Genomic DNA, 11810 nt, shown 5'->3' with positions numbered 1-11810 from the left:
ACCAAGAACCAGAATATGATGAAAATGAGGCTTTTAGGGAAATAAACCGAGAATTGGAACAATTTGAGAATAAGGCTAAGCCAAAGTTAAATGAAACTGAGCCAGTTAATTTGGGTAGTTCGGAAGAGATCCAGGAAACCATGATAAGCATTCACACTAATGAAAGAACTAGGGATGCATTGATCCAACTTTTGTTTGAATTCAAAGACGTCTTTGCCTGGTCCTATGATGATATGCTAGGACTGAGTGTTGATTTAGTGGTGCACAAATTTCTAACTTACCCCAGTTATCCCTTTGTCCAACAAAAGCAGAGAAAGTTTAAAACGGATATCAGTGACAGGATTAAAGAATAAGTCACCAAACAGCTGAAAGCGGGTGTGATCAGAGTGGTCTGATATACCACATGGTTGACTAATGTGGTCCCAGCGTCAAAGAAAGATGGGAAAACCCGAGTGTATGTTGACTATCAGGATTTGAACAAAGCGAGCCCCAATGACAACTTTCCATTACCAAACATCCATATCCTTGTTGACAACTGTGTCAAACATGAGATACAGTCTTTCGTAGATTGTTATGTTGGGTATTATCAAGTCCTGATGGATGAAGAGGATGTAGAAAAGATAGCCTTCACCACACCTTGGGGTACTTATTGTTACAGGGTCATGCCGTTTGGTTTGAAGAACGTCGGGGCAACTCACATGAGAGCTATGACTGCCATTTTCCATAACATGATGCACCAGGAAATTGAGGTGTATGTGGATGATATGATCATTAAATCAAGAACACAAGACGACCATGTACAGGTTCTGAGAAAGTTCTTTGAGCGTCTATGTAAGTATGACTTGAAGTTAAATCCAGCTAAGGGTGCATTTGGAGTACCATCTGGGAAACCTTTGGAGTTTGTAGTCAGTTGGAGGGGAATTGAGCTAGATCCAACAAAGATAAAGTCTATTCGGGATTTGCCTCCTCCGAGAACCAAAAAGAGGTTATGAGTCTGCTGGGTAGGTTGAATTACATTAGCGGATTCATTACTCAGTTGACTTCCACGTGTGAGCCCATATTTAAGTTGTTGAAAAAAGATGCGGCGATTAGATGGACAGATGAGTGTCAGGAAACTTTCGACAAAATCAAAGAATATTTGTCGAATCCTCCAGTGTTGGTTCCACATAAGCTAGGAAGGCCTTTGTTTTTGTACTTAACAGTATTAGAGAATTCTTTTGGATGTTTTCTCGGGCAGCACGATGTGTCCGGTAAGAAAGAACAACCCATATACTATTTGAGCAAGACGTTCACTAGTTATGAAGCCAAATACACTTTGTTTGAAAGAACTTGCTGCGCCCTAACTTGGGTCACTCAGAAGCTTAGGCATTACTTGTTGGACTACACCACCTACCTCATAACCAGATTGGATCCTTTGAAGTACATATTCCAAAAGCTGATGCCCACGGGAAGGTTAGCAAAATGGCAAATCCTGCCCACCGAGTACGACATAGTCTATGTCACCCGCACAGCGATGAAAGCTCAAGCTTTGGCAGATCACTTAGCTGAGAATCCTGTTGGTTATAAATAGAAGCCTTTGAGTACTTACTTTCCGGACGAGGAAGTAAATTCAGTTGAGGTAATTCTAGAGGATACTAATGCTTGGAAAATGTTCTTCGATGGAGCTGTGAATGCAAAAGGTGTCGGGATTGGGGCAATTTTGATTTCGCCCACTGGTCAGCACTATTCGGCCACAGCCTGGCTTTGGCTTTTCTCACGAACAACACTTTCGAGTATGAAGCCTGCATTATGCGCATGAACATGGAAATCGATCAGGACATGGAAGAATTGTTAATCATAGGAGATTCTGACTTGATTATCCGACAAGCTCAAGGTGAATGGGAAACTCAATATGTCAAGCTTCTTTCATACATGCAACATGTGGAAGATCGTAGCAAATGGTTCAAATCCATCGAGTTCAGGTACATTCCCCGGTTTCACAATGAGTTAGCCGATGCACTGGCTACTTTGGCCTCAATGTTGCCGTATCCATGCAATGTCCACATTGACCCATTGGAAATCCAAATCCGAGAAAGATATCGTTATTGCAATACAGTTGAGGTGGAACCAGATATTCAGCCATGGTATCATGATATCAAAAGATTTTTGAAAACAAAGAAATATCCCAAGCAAGCTAGTGGAGACCAAAAGAGAACCATTAGAAGGCTAGCTAGTGGTTTCTTCTTGAGTGGAGAGGTCTTGTACAAAAGGACTCCAGATCTGAACCTTCTAAGATGTGTGGATGCCCAAGGGGCCGGAAGAATCATGAATGAACTGCACGCATGAGTGTGCGGTCCCCATATGTATGGATACGTCCTTGCAAAGAAAATCCTTCGAGCAGGTTATTACTGGATGACTATGGAAAAGGATTGCTTCAGTTTTGTCCGAAAGTGTCATCAGTGTTAGGTACACGGTGACCTGATTCATGCACCACCTTCAGAATTACATCCTATGTCAGCACCGTGGTTGTTCATTACTTGGGGTATGGATGTCATTGGGCCAATCGAGCCAAAAGCTTCAAATGGGCAAAGATTCATATTAGTTTCCATTGACTACTTCACCAAGTGGGTCGAAGAAGTCACTCTCAAAGCCGTCACTAAGAAAGCAGTGGTGGATTTTGTGCATTCCAACATTATCTGTCGTTTTGGTATTCCTAAAACTATCATTACAAATAATGCTGCAAACTTGAAAAACCATTTGATGAGGGAGGTATGTGAACAATTTAAGATCATGCATCGGAACTCTACCCCTTATCGCCCCAAAGCTAATGGTGTTGTTGAAGCAGCGAACAAAAACATCAAGAAGATCCTCAGGAAAATGATTCAAAGTTCTAGACAATGGCATGAAAAGTTGACGTTTGCATTGTTGGGATATCGCACAATCGTGCGCACATCAGTTGGAGCAACACCATATCTATTGGTTTATGTCACTGAAGCCATAATACCCGCAGAAGTTGAAATTCCATCTCTCCGAATCATCATTGAAGCTGAGATTGAGGATAATGAATGGGTCAAAACCTGTTTAGAACAGTTGACCCTAATTGATGAAAGGCAGATGGTCGCAGTTTTCCACGGGAAGTTGTATCAACAAAGAATGGCCCGTGCCTACAACAAGAAAGTGTGGCCTAGGAATTTTAAGGTGGGGCAACTTGTTTTGAGACGTATTCTCCCGCTTCACAAGGAAGCAAAAGGAAAGTTCGCTCCAAACTGGAAAGGTCTATACATTATAAAAAAATTGTTGCCGAAAGGGGCATTGTACTTGGGAGACATTGAAGGAAATGACCCTGAAATAACTGTCAATGTAGACGCGGTCAAAAGGTATTACGTTTAACCATTCTGCGATACCAAGATTCTATGGTTGGTTGACGAAGGCTTTCATTCTTGCTAACCAAACACTTTAACCCTTTGAGTCGTTTACCTTTCTTTGATTACCCTCTTTGGAACCCGAAAATGCTTGTAAAAAAGAGAGAAAATCAAAAACAAAGTTTCCCTGAACTACGTTCGACTTGATTCCAAAAGGATACGTAGGCAACCTCTCTCTGGGGTTCAGTCACACCAAAACAAAAATCCACATTCCCCCCAAAGTTGAAACTGGGGCAGAATTTATAATGGTTTGGCGACGGATCACCAGAAAGGTTCCAAAGTTGTAATTCAATCCAAACTCTTTTTACCCTAAATCATGTGCAAGTCCTTCTGATCAATCGGTGAAGATGTTCCGAATAGGAAGATGTTGGTTACTTGGATCAGATACAGTAAAATGAGAGAAATAAAATGAGAGAGTCTTATCGGTGAAAACCCATACGGGCATCGTAAGGCGATGGTGAGCAGAGAAATTAAAAATAAGAGAGTCTTGTTAGTGAAAACTCACAAAGTTCACTATATGGTGATGATGAGAAGAGAAATGAGAGAGGTCAATTGGTGAAACCCCGCAAAGGACTCCACTAATCGAAAAAGGAATCACTTACAACCATCAGTACTGATAAGAGTCCTAGCAAGAATTCTTGGTTATGGATTATGAAGGGTTTTATGAAAGTTGGATGGTTTGCACAGATCGGGTATCCAGTCCAAGAAGCATGTCATGTCTATTGAAGTCTGCATGCACTCCAAATAAGTCCTTCTTTCCTTTCCCCGAAAGGGACACTTCTCGTTTATATTCATTATCCCGCCCGTTGTTTACTTTTCTTTGAATCTCTTTCGGTCTAATTCTCCTTCGAAACTAATACAAAAAAAGATAGCAAGATTGGTTTTACCGGATTTTGTTTGACAAAAGTCAAAATTCAAGAAAAGCACCCAACCTTAGCAGGTGCATCAAGTTGATATCGACTGGCCATGATGGCCGATGCTCTAGAGTCAAAATTATTGAAAAGGCAAGAAATCTGAAGTCAAGTGCCCATAAGGGCAAAATAAGATGAAAAAGCCAAAGCCTCACACGGGCTAACCGCCATGCAGAATTTTGGAAAGTAAAGATCCATGTGCTTAGAAAGGAAATCGATCTCCAGAAAGCCAATGAGCAATGGAGATTTTCATCGAACGATTCAGGCCGAGATCAAGTAATCAAAACAATCAAGGCCACAAAACCAACCACCGTTTCAAACTGACAAATTGTTCTTTGATTTGAAAACAGGAAAACAAGTGTAGTCCAAACAATCTTGCAAGAAGCAGGTGCAATAAAGCAAGTTACGCAGAAACCAAAACGGTTCTGCAGCAAAAGTTGACTCAAAAAGGGAAGTCCCTTTTTAAACTCTTCATTCATTCTCCGAAATAAAATGAAGAAGAAGAAGAAGAAGAAGAAAAATTTAAAAAAATGATGGTAGCCTTGGGTCCCCAATCTCTAGCTACGTCTTTCCCAACATAGGGTCTCATTCCCTAATCACTGCCAGCATAACCTGGTAGTCTTTTTCAGTATAGGGTCCCACTCCCTAGTTGATCCCCGGCATAACCCGTGGACCTCCCCGGCATAACCCGAGGACTTTTTCCGGTATAACCCGATGACATTTCTCGGTATAACCCGTGGACCTCCCTGGCATAACCCGAGGACCTTTTCCGGCATAACCCGTGGACCTCCCCGGAATAACCCGAGGACCTTTTCCGACATAACCCGATGACCTTTCCCGTCATAACCCGTGGACCTCCCAGGCATAACCGGAGGACCTTTTCCAGCATAACGCGATGACCTTTCCCGGCATAACCCGTGGACCTCCTCGACATAACCCGAGGACCCTTTTTCCGGCATAACCCGATGACCTCCCCAGCATAACCCGAGGACCTTTTCCGGTATAACTCGATGACCTTTTCCAGCATAACCCGAGGAACTTTTTCCGGCATAACCTGTGGACCTTTTCCCGGCATAACCCGATGACCTTTCCGGCATAACCCGAAGACTTTTTCTCTGGCATAACCCGATGACTTTCCTAGCATAACTCGATGACTTTCCCGGCATAACCCGTGGACCTCCCCGGCATAACCCGAGGACCTTTTTCTGGCATAACCCAATGACTTTCCCGACATAATCCGTGGACCTCCTCGGCATAACCCGAGGACCTTTTTCAAGCATAATTTGGTAATCTTCCCAACTTAGGGCCTCCGATTCCCAGTTGATTTAATTTTTGATATTGGGCTCCACTCCCTAATCTATTTTTCCCAAGGATACACAATCCCGATTTTATTGCTTTCAGTAAAGAAATAGTTTAGATTTTATTACAATAACTCGCGAAATTTTCCTAGTGAAAACTGGGGTAGAAAAACTCCGTTCATTTGTTTGTTTTGGTGTCTGAACAAGTTTTCACCGTAAGGCACGAGGTTTGAGATGACCAAAAGAAGAAGTCTCAATCCAAAAAAAAACAAAGGAAAAGAAGTTGAACTCTAAGTGTAGAAGCGGAGAAAAGATGCGGACTGCTCAAGATATGATTGAAGTCACAAGCTTTGCATGTCACGCCTTACTCCAAAAAGCTAAAGAAGAATGAACCAGCTGTTGCAGCTAACGAGAATCAAGATTAAGATAAGAGTCTGCAGGAAGAACTAGTCAAAATTCAAGATCTAGCTTTAGAAGGTTTATAGATAAGAATCTTATAATTCGTAGTTGATAGGCTTAGCTAGTTTAGCTTTTTATTTTTCATTTTGGTTTAATAAGGAGCTCAGCAAGCAGAATCGGCAGCAATAGCAACGAAATCACAATTTCCCAGTAGTCCCAACTACCAAAACTTCCAGAACTACACTGACCTGATTCCTTTATAGCCAAGGATATGTAGGCAACATGCAAAGCAAGGTTCGGTCAGATTTTTTGAAAAGATGCTTCCCATGGAGTTTCAAACGGGTAAAACTCGCTCGTAATTGCTCATTTTATCTTTCCCGAAAACCCTTCGTATTTCCGAGCAAAGAAGGGCAGATATGAGCATGTGATTTTTGCCTTATATGAGATACTCCTATAAAATCAAAGAAAATAGATTTTTTCCAATTATTTACCTTTTTGTAGGATTTTTCGTTAATTGTTTGCATTTCTGTGCATGTTTACTTTTATTAAAATCCTAAAAAAATATCACAAATATCATGCATTGCATTTAGATTTTGTTTTTATATTTTTAGGATTAATTAATTATTTGTTTTATTGAAAATGAAAATCACAAAAAATGGCTCATTTTTGCATTGTTGTTTTTAATTCTTAGATTAATGATTTTTCTCTTTTAATTTAGGATTAAGTCATTGTTATAAATTTTATAATTAGATAATTAGTTTAATTTTTCAAATTATATTAATTTAGGATTTTAATTAAAAAAAAAGAAAAAAAGAAATAAGAAAAGAAATTTGGAAAAAGGAAAAGGTGGCTGGTTATTCGAATTTGGGCCAACTAGAGACCAAATCTAGTGGCCCAATTGCCTATTTACCCTGTTCAAGCCCCAATCCCAAAGCCAAACCTACCCAGTCCAATTCCCCATTTACCAAAACGACCCTGTTGTGCCCCTTCCTAATCCCAACTGTTGATCATCACAGATTCAACGGTTGGGAACTAACCACTCCTATCCATATAACTGTCTGAATCTGCCCCCAAACCCTAAAACCCTTCTCACTTCCATTTCTCAACCTCAGAGATACGAAACCATAGCCGCCCTTATATACTTCGTCGTCTCCGATGTGGCCCGCCGACCGAAAATCGCCTCACGGTAGCGGACCACCTCAAAACCGCCTCAAATTAACACCATATAATCACCTCACCCTCCTCTTTCCATATATCCCAACCATTAATTTCAAACAAGCCTAGAACTTCTCGAATCTCGGATCTAAGATCCAAAACCCTAACTTTTTCACTTCCAATTTTAGGCAATTTTTGGGTCATTTGGACCCAAGACTTCCATTAATCGACTGATTTTGATAAGAGCAATTGAATGATGGCCGTCTAAATTTCATTTTTACCCCGTAAAAATTGGTCGAGTTCGTGAATGGTCCCCTCCAAAATGAGCCATAGGTAAAATTCTTTTCCGTCTTCTTTTTATTTTTATCTTCTTTCTTCTTTTAGCCTGTATGACTTAGGTAATCACAGTTTTAGTTCTTGTCCTCTTGCTTGGTACTGTCTATTTGTTTCATTTGTTTATGAAGCATGCTGAATCTTACAATTATCTAAAGGATGGTTTCGAGGGCATAAAATTTAGGCTAATTAGGGTTAGTTTTTAGTTTGTTGTTATAATTGCATGGTTATTCCGTTTTTTGTTTCCATTCTTATAATTGTTCCTCTATGGTATTCTTTGTTTTAGATGCAGTGATTAGCTTAGTCTCAGTCAGATTTCCAAATGGTAATTTAGTTGATTATTTTTGTTTTGATTTATAAATTAATTAGGTCAATTTCTAGGGTTTCTTTGCATCTTCATTCTAGTTCTTGTTTGTCTACCATTTGGATGTGTTGGTTGTTTAAATTCAGTTTTGTTTAAGGTTAATTAGGTGAACTTGTTAATTTACTAAGTTAGGTTTAAATTATTTGAATTAAACCTTAGATACCCTTAAGCCTAAGACTCATTTCAAAATTAAAGGGACAATTGGAACAAGTCTAGGAACCCTAATGTAGAATCACTTAGTTGGTTCTAGAAAATCCTAAAAGGGTCTCTGAAATCAAATCAGGATCAGGACTTAGGATATAATTGAAATAAATAGTAATGGAAGGGTAAAATTGGTTTTTACATAGGTTAAATATCAGAAGGTTCTAGGTCTTTGGACAGTTGCCCCCATTTTTAGCAAAAGATGTTGAAATTGGGTGGGAAAAGGACATACAGCTGTCAAAGATGTTGTACTATCCTGAAAATTTAGAATTTAGGTTAGAATATGCCCTATTGATGCCATCTTTGAACACTCTATAAAAGGAAAGCATTCCCTCATTCACACACACAATCATCAGCATTTTCTGCACAAAAAGGTTCTGAAAACACAAAGATATATTGCTTTGAAAAATACATACTGATTCTGAAAATACCAAGATGGATACAAAAATACTCTAAAAAACTGGTTTCTTTTAGCAGTGGATTTTTTTGGAAAAAAACTAGTTTCTTTAGCTGTTGGTTTTCTGGGTAAAACTAGTGGGGTTTTGCTGATTTCTAGTTGGTATTTCTGAGTTGTTGTTGTTGTCTGGTTGTTGTTGGGTTAATCTCCAAATCACTTCTATTTATTGACCTTTTCTTGGTCCATTTGTTGCTATTTTTGGATCACTATTAGGTATGTAATTACACCCTATATTGAATGAATTATCTTGTTCAAATCTGATCTTCATACCCATTTTTGCTTTGAAAATTTTATCTGATGTTCTAAGAATGGCATTTGTGTGAACTATCTCAATGTCTACCTTCTTTTAAGCATGATTGTTCATCCTAAGCAAACCTTGCTGATCTTATCTGTTTTTCTCTTGATTCATTTAATATATAACTAAGTTTGTTTCTCTTTGCTCATGTACTGTTTGTTTTTGAGGTAATATAGCATCAGTAAGTTTGCAAAAATATGTATAATTAATGAGCTTTCATGTGATACTTGGCTGTTTTGGTATGAATGTAGTGGATTTGACTATTTGAACATGGATCTTCAATTGTTGAAGTGGACTCCTTTCTCTCTTTCTGATTGTTTTACCATTTAAGTCAAAGATACACTAGTCAATAGATCTCAATGAATGCTGAAACCTGCACTTTATCTTTGTTGTTTTTGTATGAGAGTGGCAATTAAGGCCAAGCAACCTTAGGGCTGGAGTTTGAAATGCTGATTTGTGAGAAAGAGCTCTATAGCTGATTTCATGCAAGTTGAAGCTAGGTTGAAGGATTTAGTGGCAGTAGAAAGGCTTGGAGCTAGGAAGAATTTTGATCTTTACTTTAAAAAAATTCCTTTTCTTTTCTTCTTTAGATGCTTAGTTATACTTAGGAATATATTGTAAATTCATGGACTTTTGACAGTAAAAATGTGTTGTTAGAAAATTGTTTTGGTTTCAAAATTTATTGAGTTTGATTATTAGTTAGGTTCACAATAGTAGAATTTCTTTGTAATAAACACAGCCTATTACTGCATAACATAGCACAATTGGGTCAGACTTGCAACAAGGCCCAATGTGGGAATCACCTGAGCAAGTCTGGGCCCAGGCGAATGAGCCTGGGCATTAAACCTAGCAGTTTTGATTTTTTTAATTATGGACGTCCTTTGTGAATAATAGTATTAATGTATGCTTTCCTTTACCTTGCAAATTATACGATTAATTTTCAGACTGGAATTGTGTTTTAATCTTTAAATTCTGTTTCTACTTAAACAACGACTTGAAAAATATAATTGTTATAAATGTACAAGTATGGTTAAAGGTACAGGTGGATAGGCCCAGTTAGAAAACATGTAGCAACAGGGACCACCTAAATATAATCCCAATGTGGGTCGTTTGATTCAGACTCAACAAGACGACTCTGAGTCCCTTTCTTTTGGGCCAAACTCCAGCCCAATACAGCTTTAAGATTGTTGATTCTCCTTAAATAAATAATTAATAGGCTACTGCTGGCCCAAACCCCTTTTTCAAAAGTGATTAAAAATCCTATCCATTCACCTTAAGCATGTCCATGATTAAAAGCTTCTTAGTGAATTTCAAATTAGGATTAAAATATGAGTATCCTTAGTTTTGTTTATTGAAAAAACAAATCTTGTAAAATAAATCAAGGTGTGCCATACACAAACAAAAATCCATAAGCTATGGCCCTCACATTAACTTAGTATAGAAAACCCCTTTGAACATATGTAGCTTGCTTTAGGTGCGTTTTATAATAAATTATCGTGACTATGGGTACGGTCCCCGTGGCATAGTCATGATACCTAATTCCCAAATTCAAGTGTGCATTTCATGTGACCCGATCATAACAACTTCGAATATTAATAAAATAAATATATCGCGGATCACAGGTGCATTTCCTGTAGCGTGGTTTGCGGTGTCTCCCAAAACGGCAAGTGTACGACAATCGTAACTTGTTCAAGAAATAATTCCATAAATCCCAAAAGCAGTTAAACATAATTAAAAGCAGTTATAAAGTTAAAAATGCACAATGGGTTCAAAATATGTAATTAATCAGATAATTAGGTCAATTTTAATAGTTTAAGCGACCGTGCTCGAACCACGGATCTCGGGAATGCCTAACACTTTCTCCCGGGTTAACAGAATTCCTTATCTAGAATTTCTGGTTCGCAGACTTTAAATAAAGTCAAATTTCCTCGAAATAGGATTTTTAAAATAAAATGGTTACTTGGGACACCATAAATATCCCAGTGGTGACTCTGAAATAAATAAAATAATCACATTTCAATTTATGTCACTTTAATTGGAAAAACTCTCTTATATCCGCCCCTCGGGCGGGTGGTAAAAATGGAGGTGTGACATTCATGACTTAGATTTGGCATCCATTGTTCATGCGTTGAAGATTTGGAGGCACTATCTTTATGGCGTGTCATGTGAGGTATTCACAGATCATCGGAGCTTGTAGTATTTGTTCAAACAAAATGAGCTCAATTTGAGGCAGAGGAGGTGGTTGGAGCTATTGAAGGCCTATGATATCACCATCTTGTATCATTCCGGGAAGGCCAATGTGGTGGCCGATGCCTTGAGTAGAAAGTCAGTGAGTATGGGCAGCCTCACGTACATTCTAGTTGGTAAGAGACCGCTTGCATTAGATGTTCAGGCTTTGGCCAATCAATTCTTGAGGTTGGATATTTCAGAGCCCAGTCGTGTTTTAGCTTGTATAGTCGCTTGGTATTCCTTGTTTAAGCGCATCAGGGAGTGGCAGTATGATGACCCTCATTTGCTTGTCCTTAGAGATACAGTGCGACACGGAGGTGCCAAGCAGGTCACTGTTGGAAATGATGGAGTTTTGAGGATGCAGGTCGTGTTTGTATACCCAATATAGATGGACTTCGTGAGTTGATCTTTGAGGAGGCCCACAGTTTCTGGTATTCTACTCATTCGGGAGCCGCCAAGATGTATCAGGACTTGTGAAAGCCTTATTGGTGGAGGAGGATTAAGAATGACATAGTTGCATATGTAGCTCGGTGTCTAAATTGTTAGCAAGTAAAATATGAGCATCAGAGACCTGGTGGTTTGCTTCAGAAGATAGAGATTCCTGAGTGGAAGTTGGAGTGCATCACTATGGAATTTTTTGTTGGACTCCCATGGACTCAGAGGAAGTTTGATGCAGTATGAGTCATTATGGATAGGCTGACCAAGTCAGCATATTTCATTCATGTGGCAGTTACCTATTCTTCAGAGCGGTTGGCTGAAATTTACAT

The 11810-nt window shown here is 39.0% G+C and overlaps 2 protein-coding genes across 2 annotated transcripts; both read left to right on the top strand.

The window, feature by feature from the left end:
- The first annotated feature begins 1800 nt into the window (after window positions 1–1800).
- LOC138874459 (uncharacterized) lies at window positions 1801–2325 on the top strand. The gene has a single exon (XM_070152903.1). The coding sequence runs from the start codon at window positions 1801–1803 to the stop codon at window positions 2323–2325; it is 525 nt and encodes a 174-aa protein (XP_070009004.1).
- Window positions 2326–2769: 444 nt separating this feature from the next.
- Window positions 2770–3369, top strand: LOC138874455 (uncharacterized). Its single transcript, XM_070152898.1, has one exon. It carries the CDS (start codon window positions 2770–2772, stop codon window positions 3367–3369), a length of 600 nt encoding a protein of 199 aa, XP_070008999.1.
- Window positions 3370–11810: the final 8441 nt, after the last annotated feature.

The sequence above is a fragment of the Nicotiana sylvestris genome, chromosome 1 (assembly GCF_000393655.2).
Source record: "Nicotiana sylvestris chromosome 1, ASM39365v2, whole genome shotgun sequence".
In the NCBI taxonomy this organism is placed as follows: Eukaryota; Viridiplantae; Streptophyta; class Magnoliopsida; order Solanales; family Solanaceae; genus Nicotiana; species Nicotiana sylvestris.
Note: the sequence above shows the minus strand (reverse complement) of the source record. Positions and strands in the feature narration are given on the sequence as shown.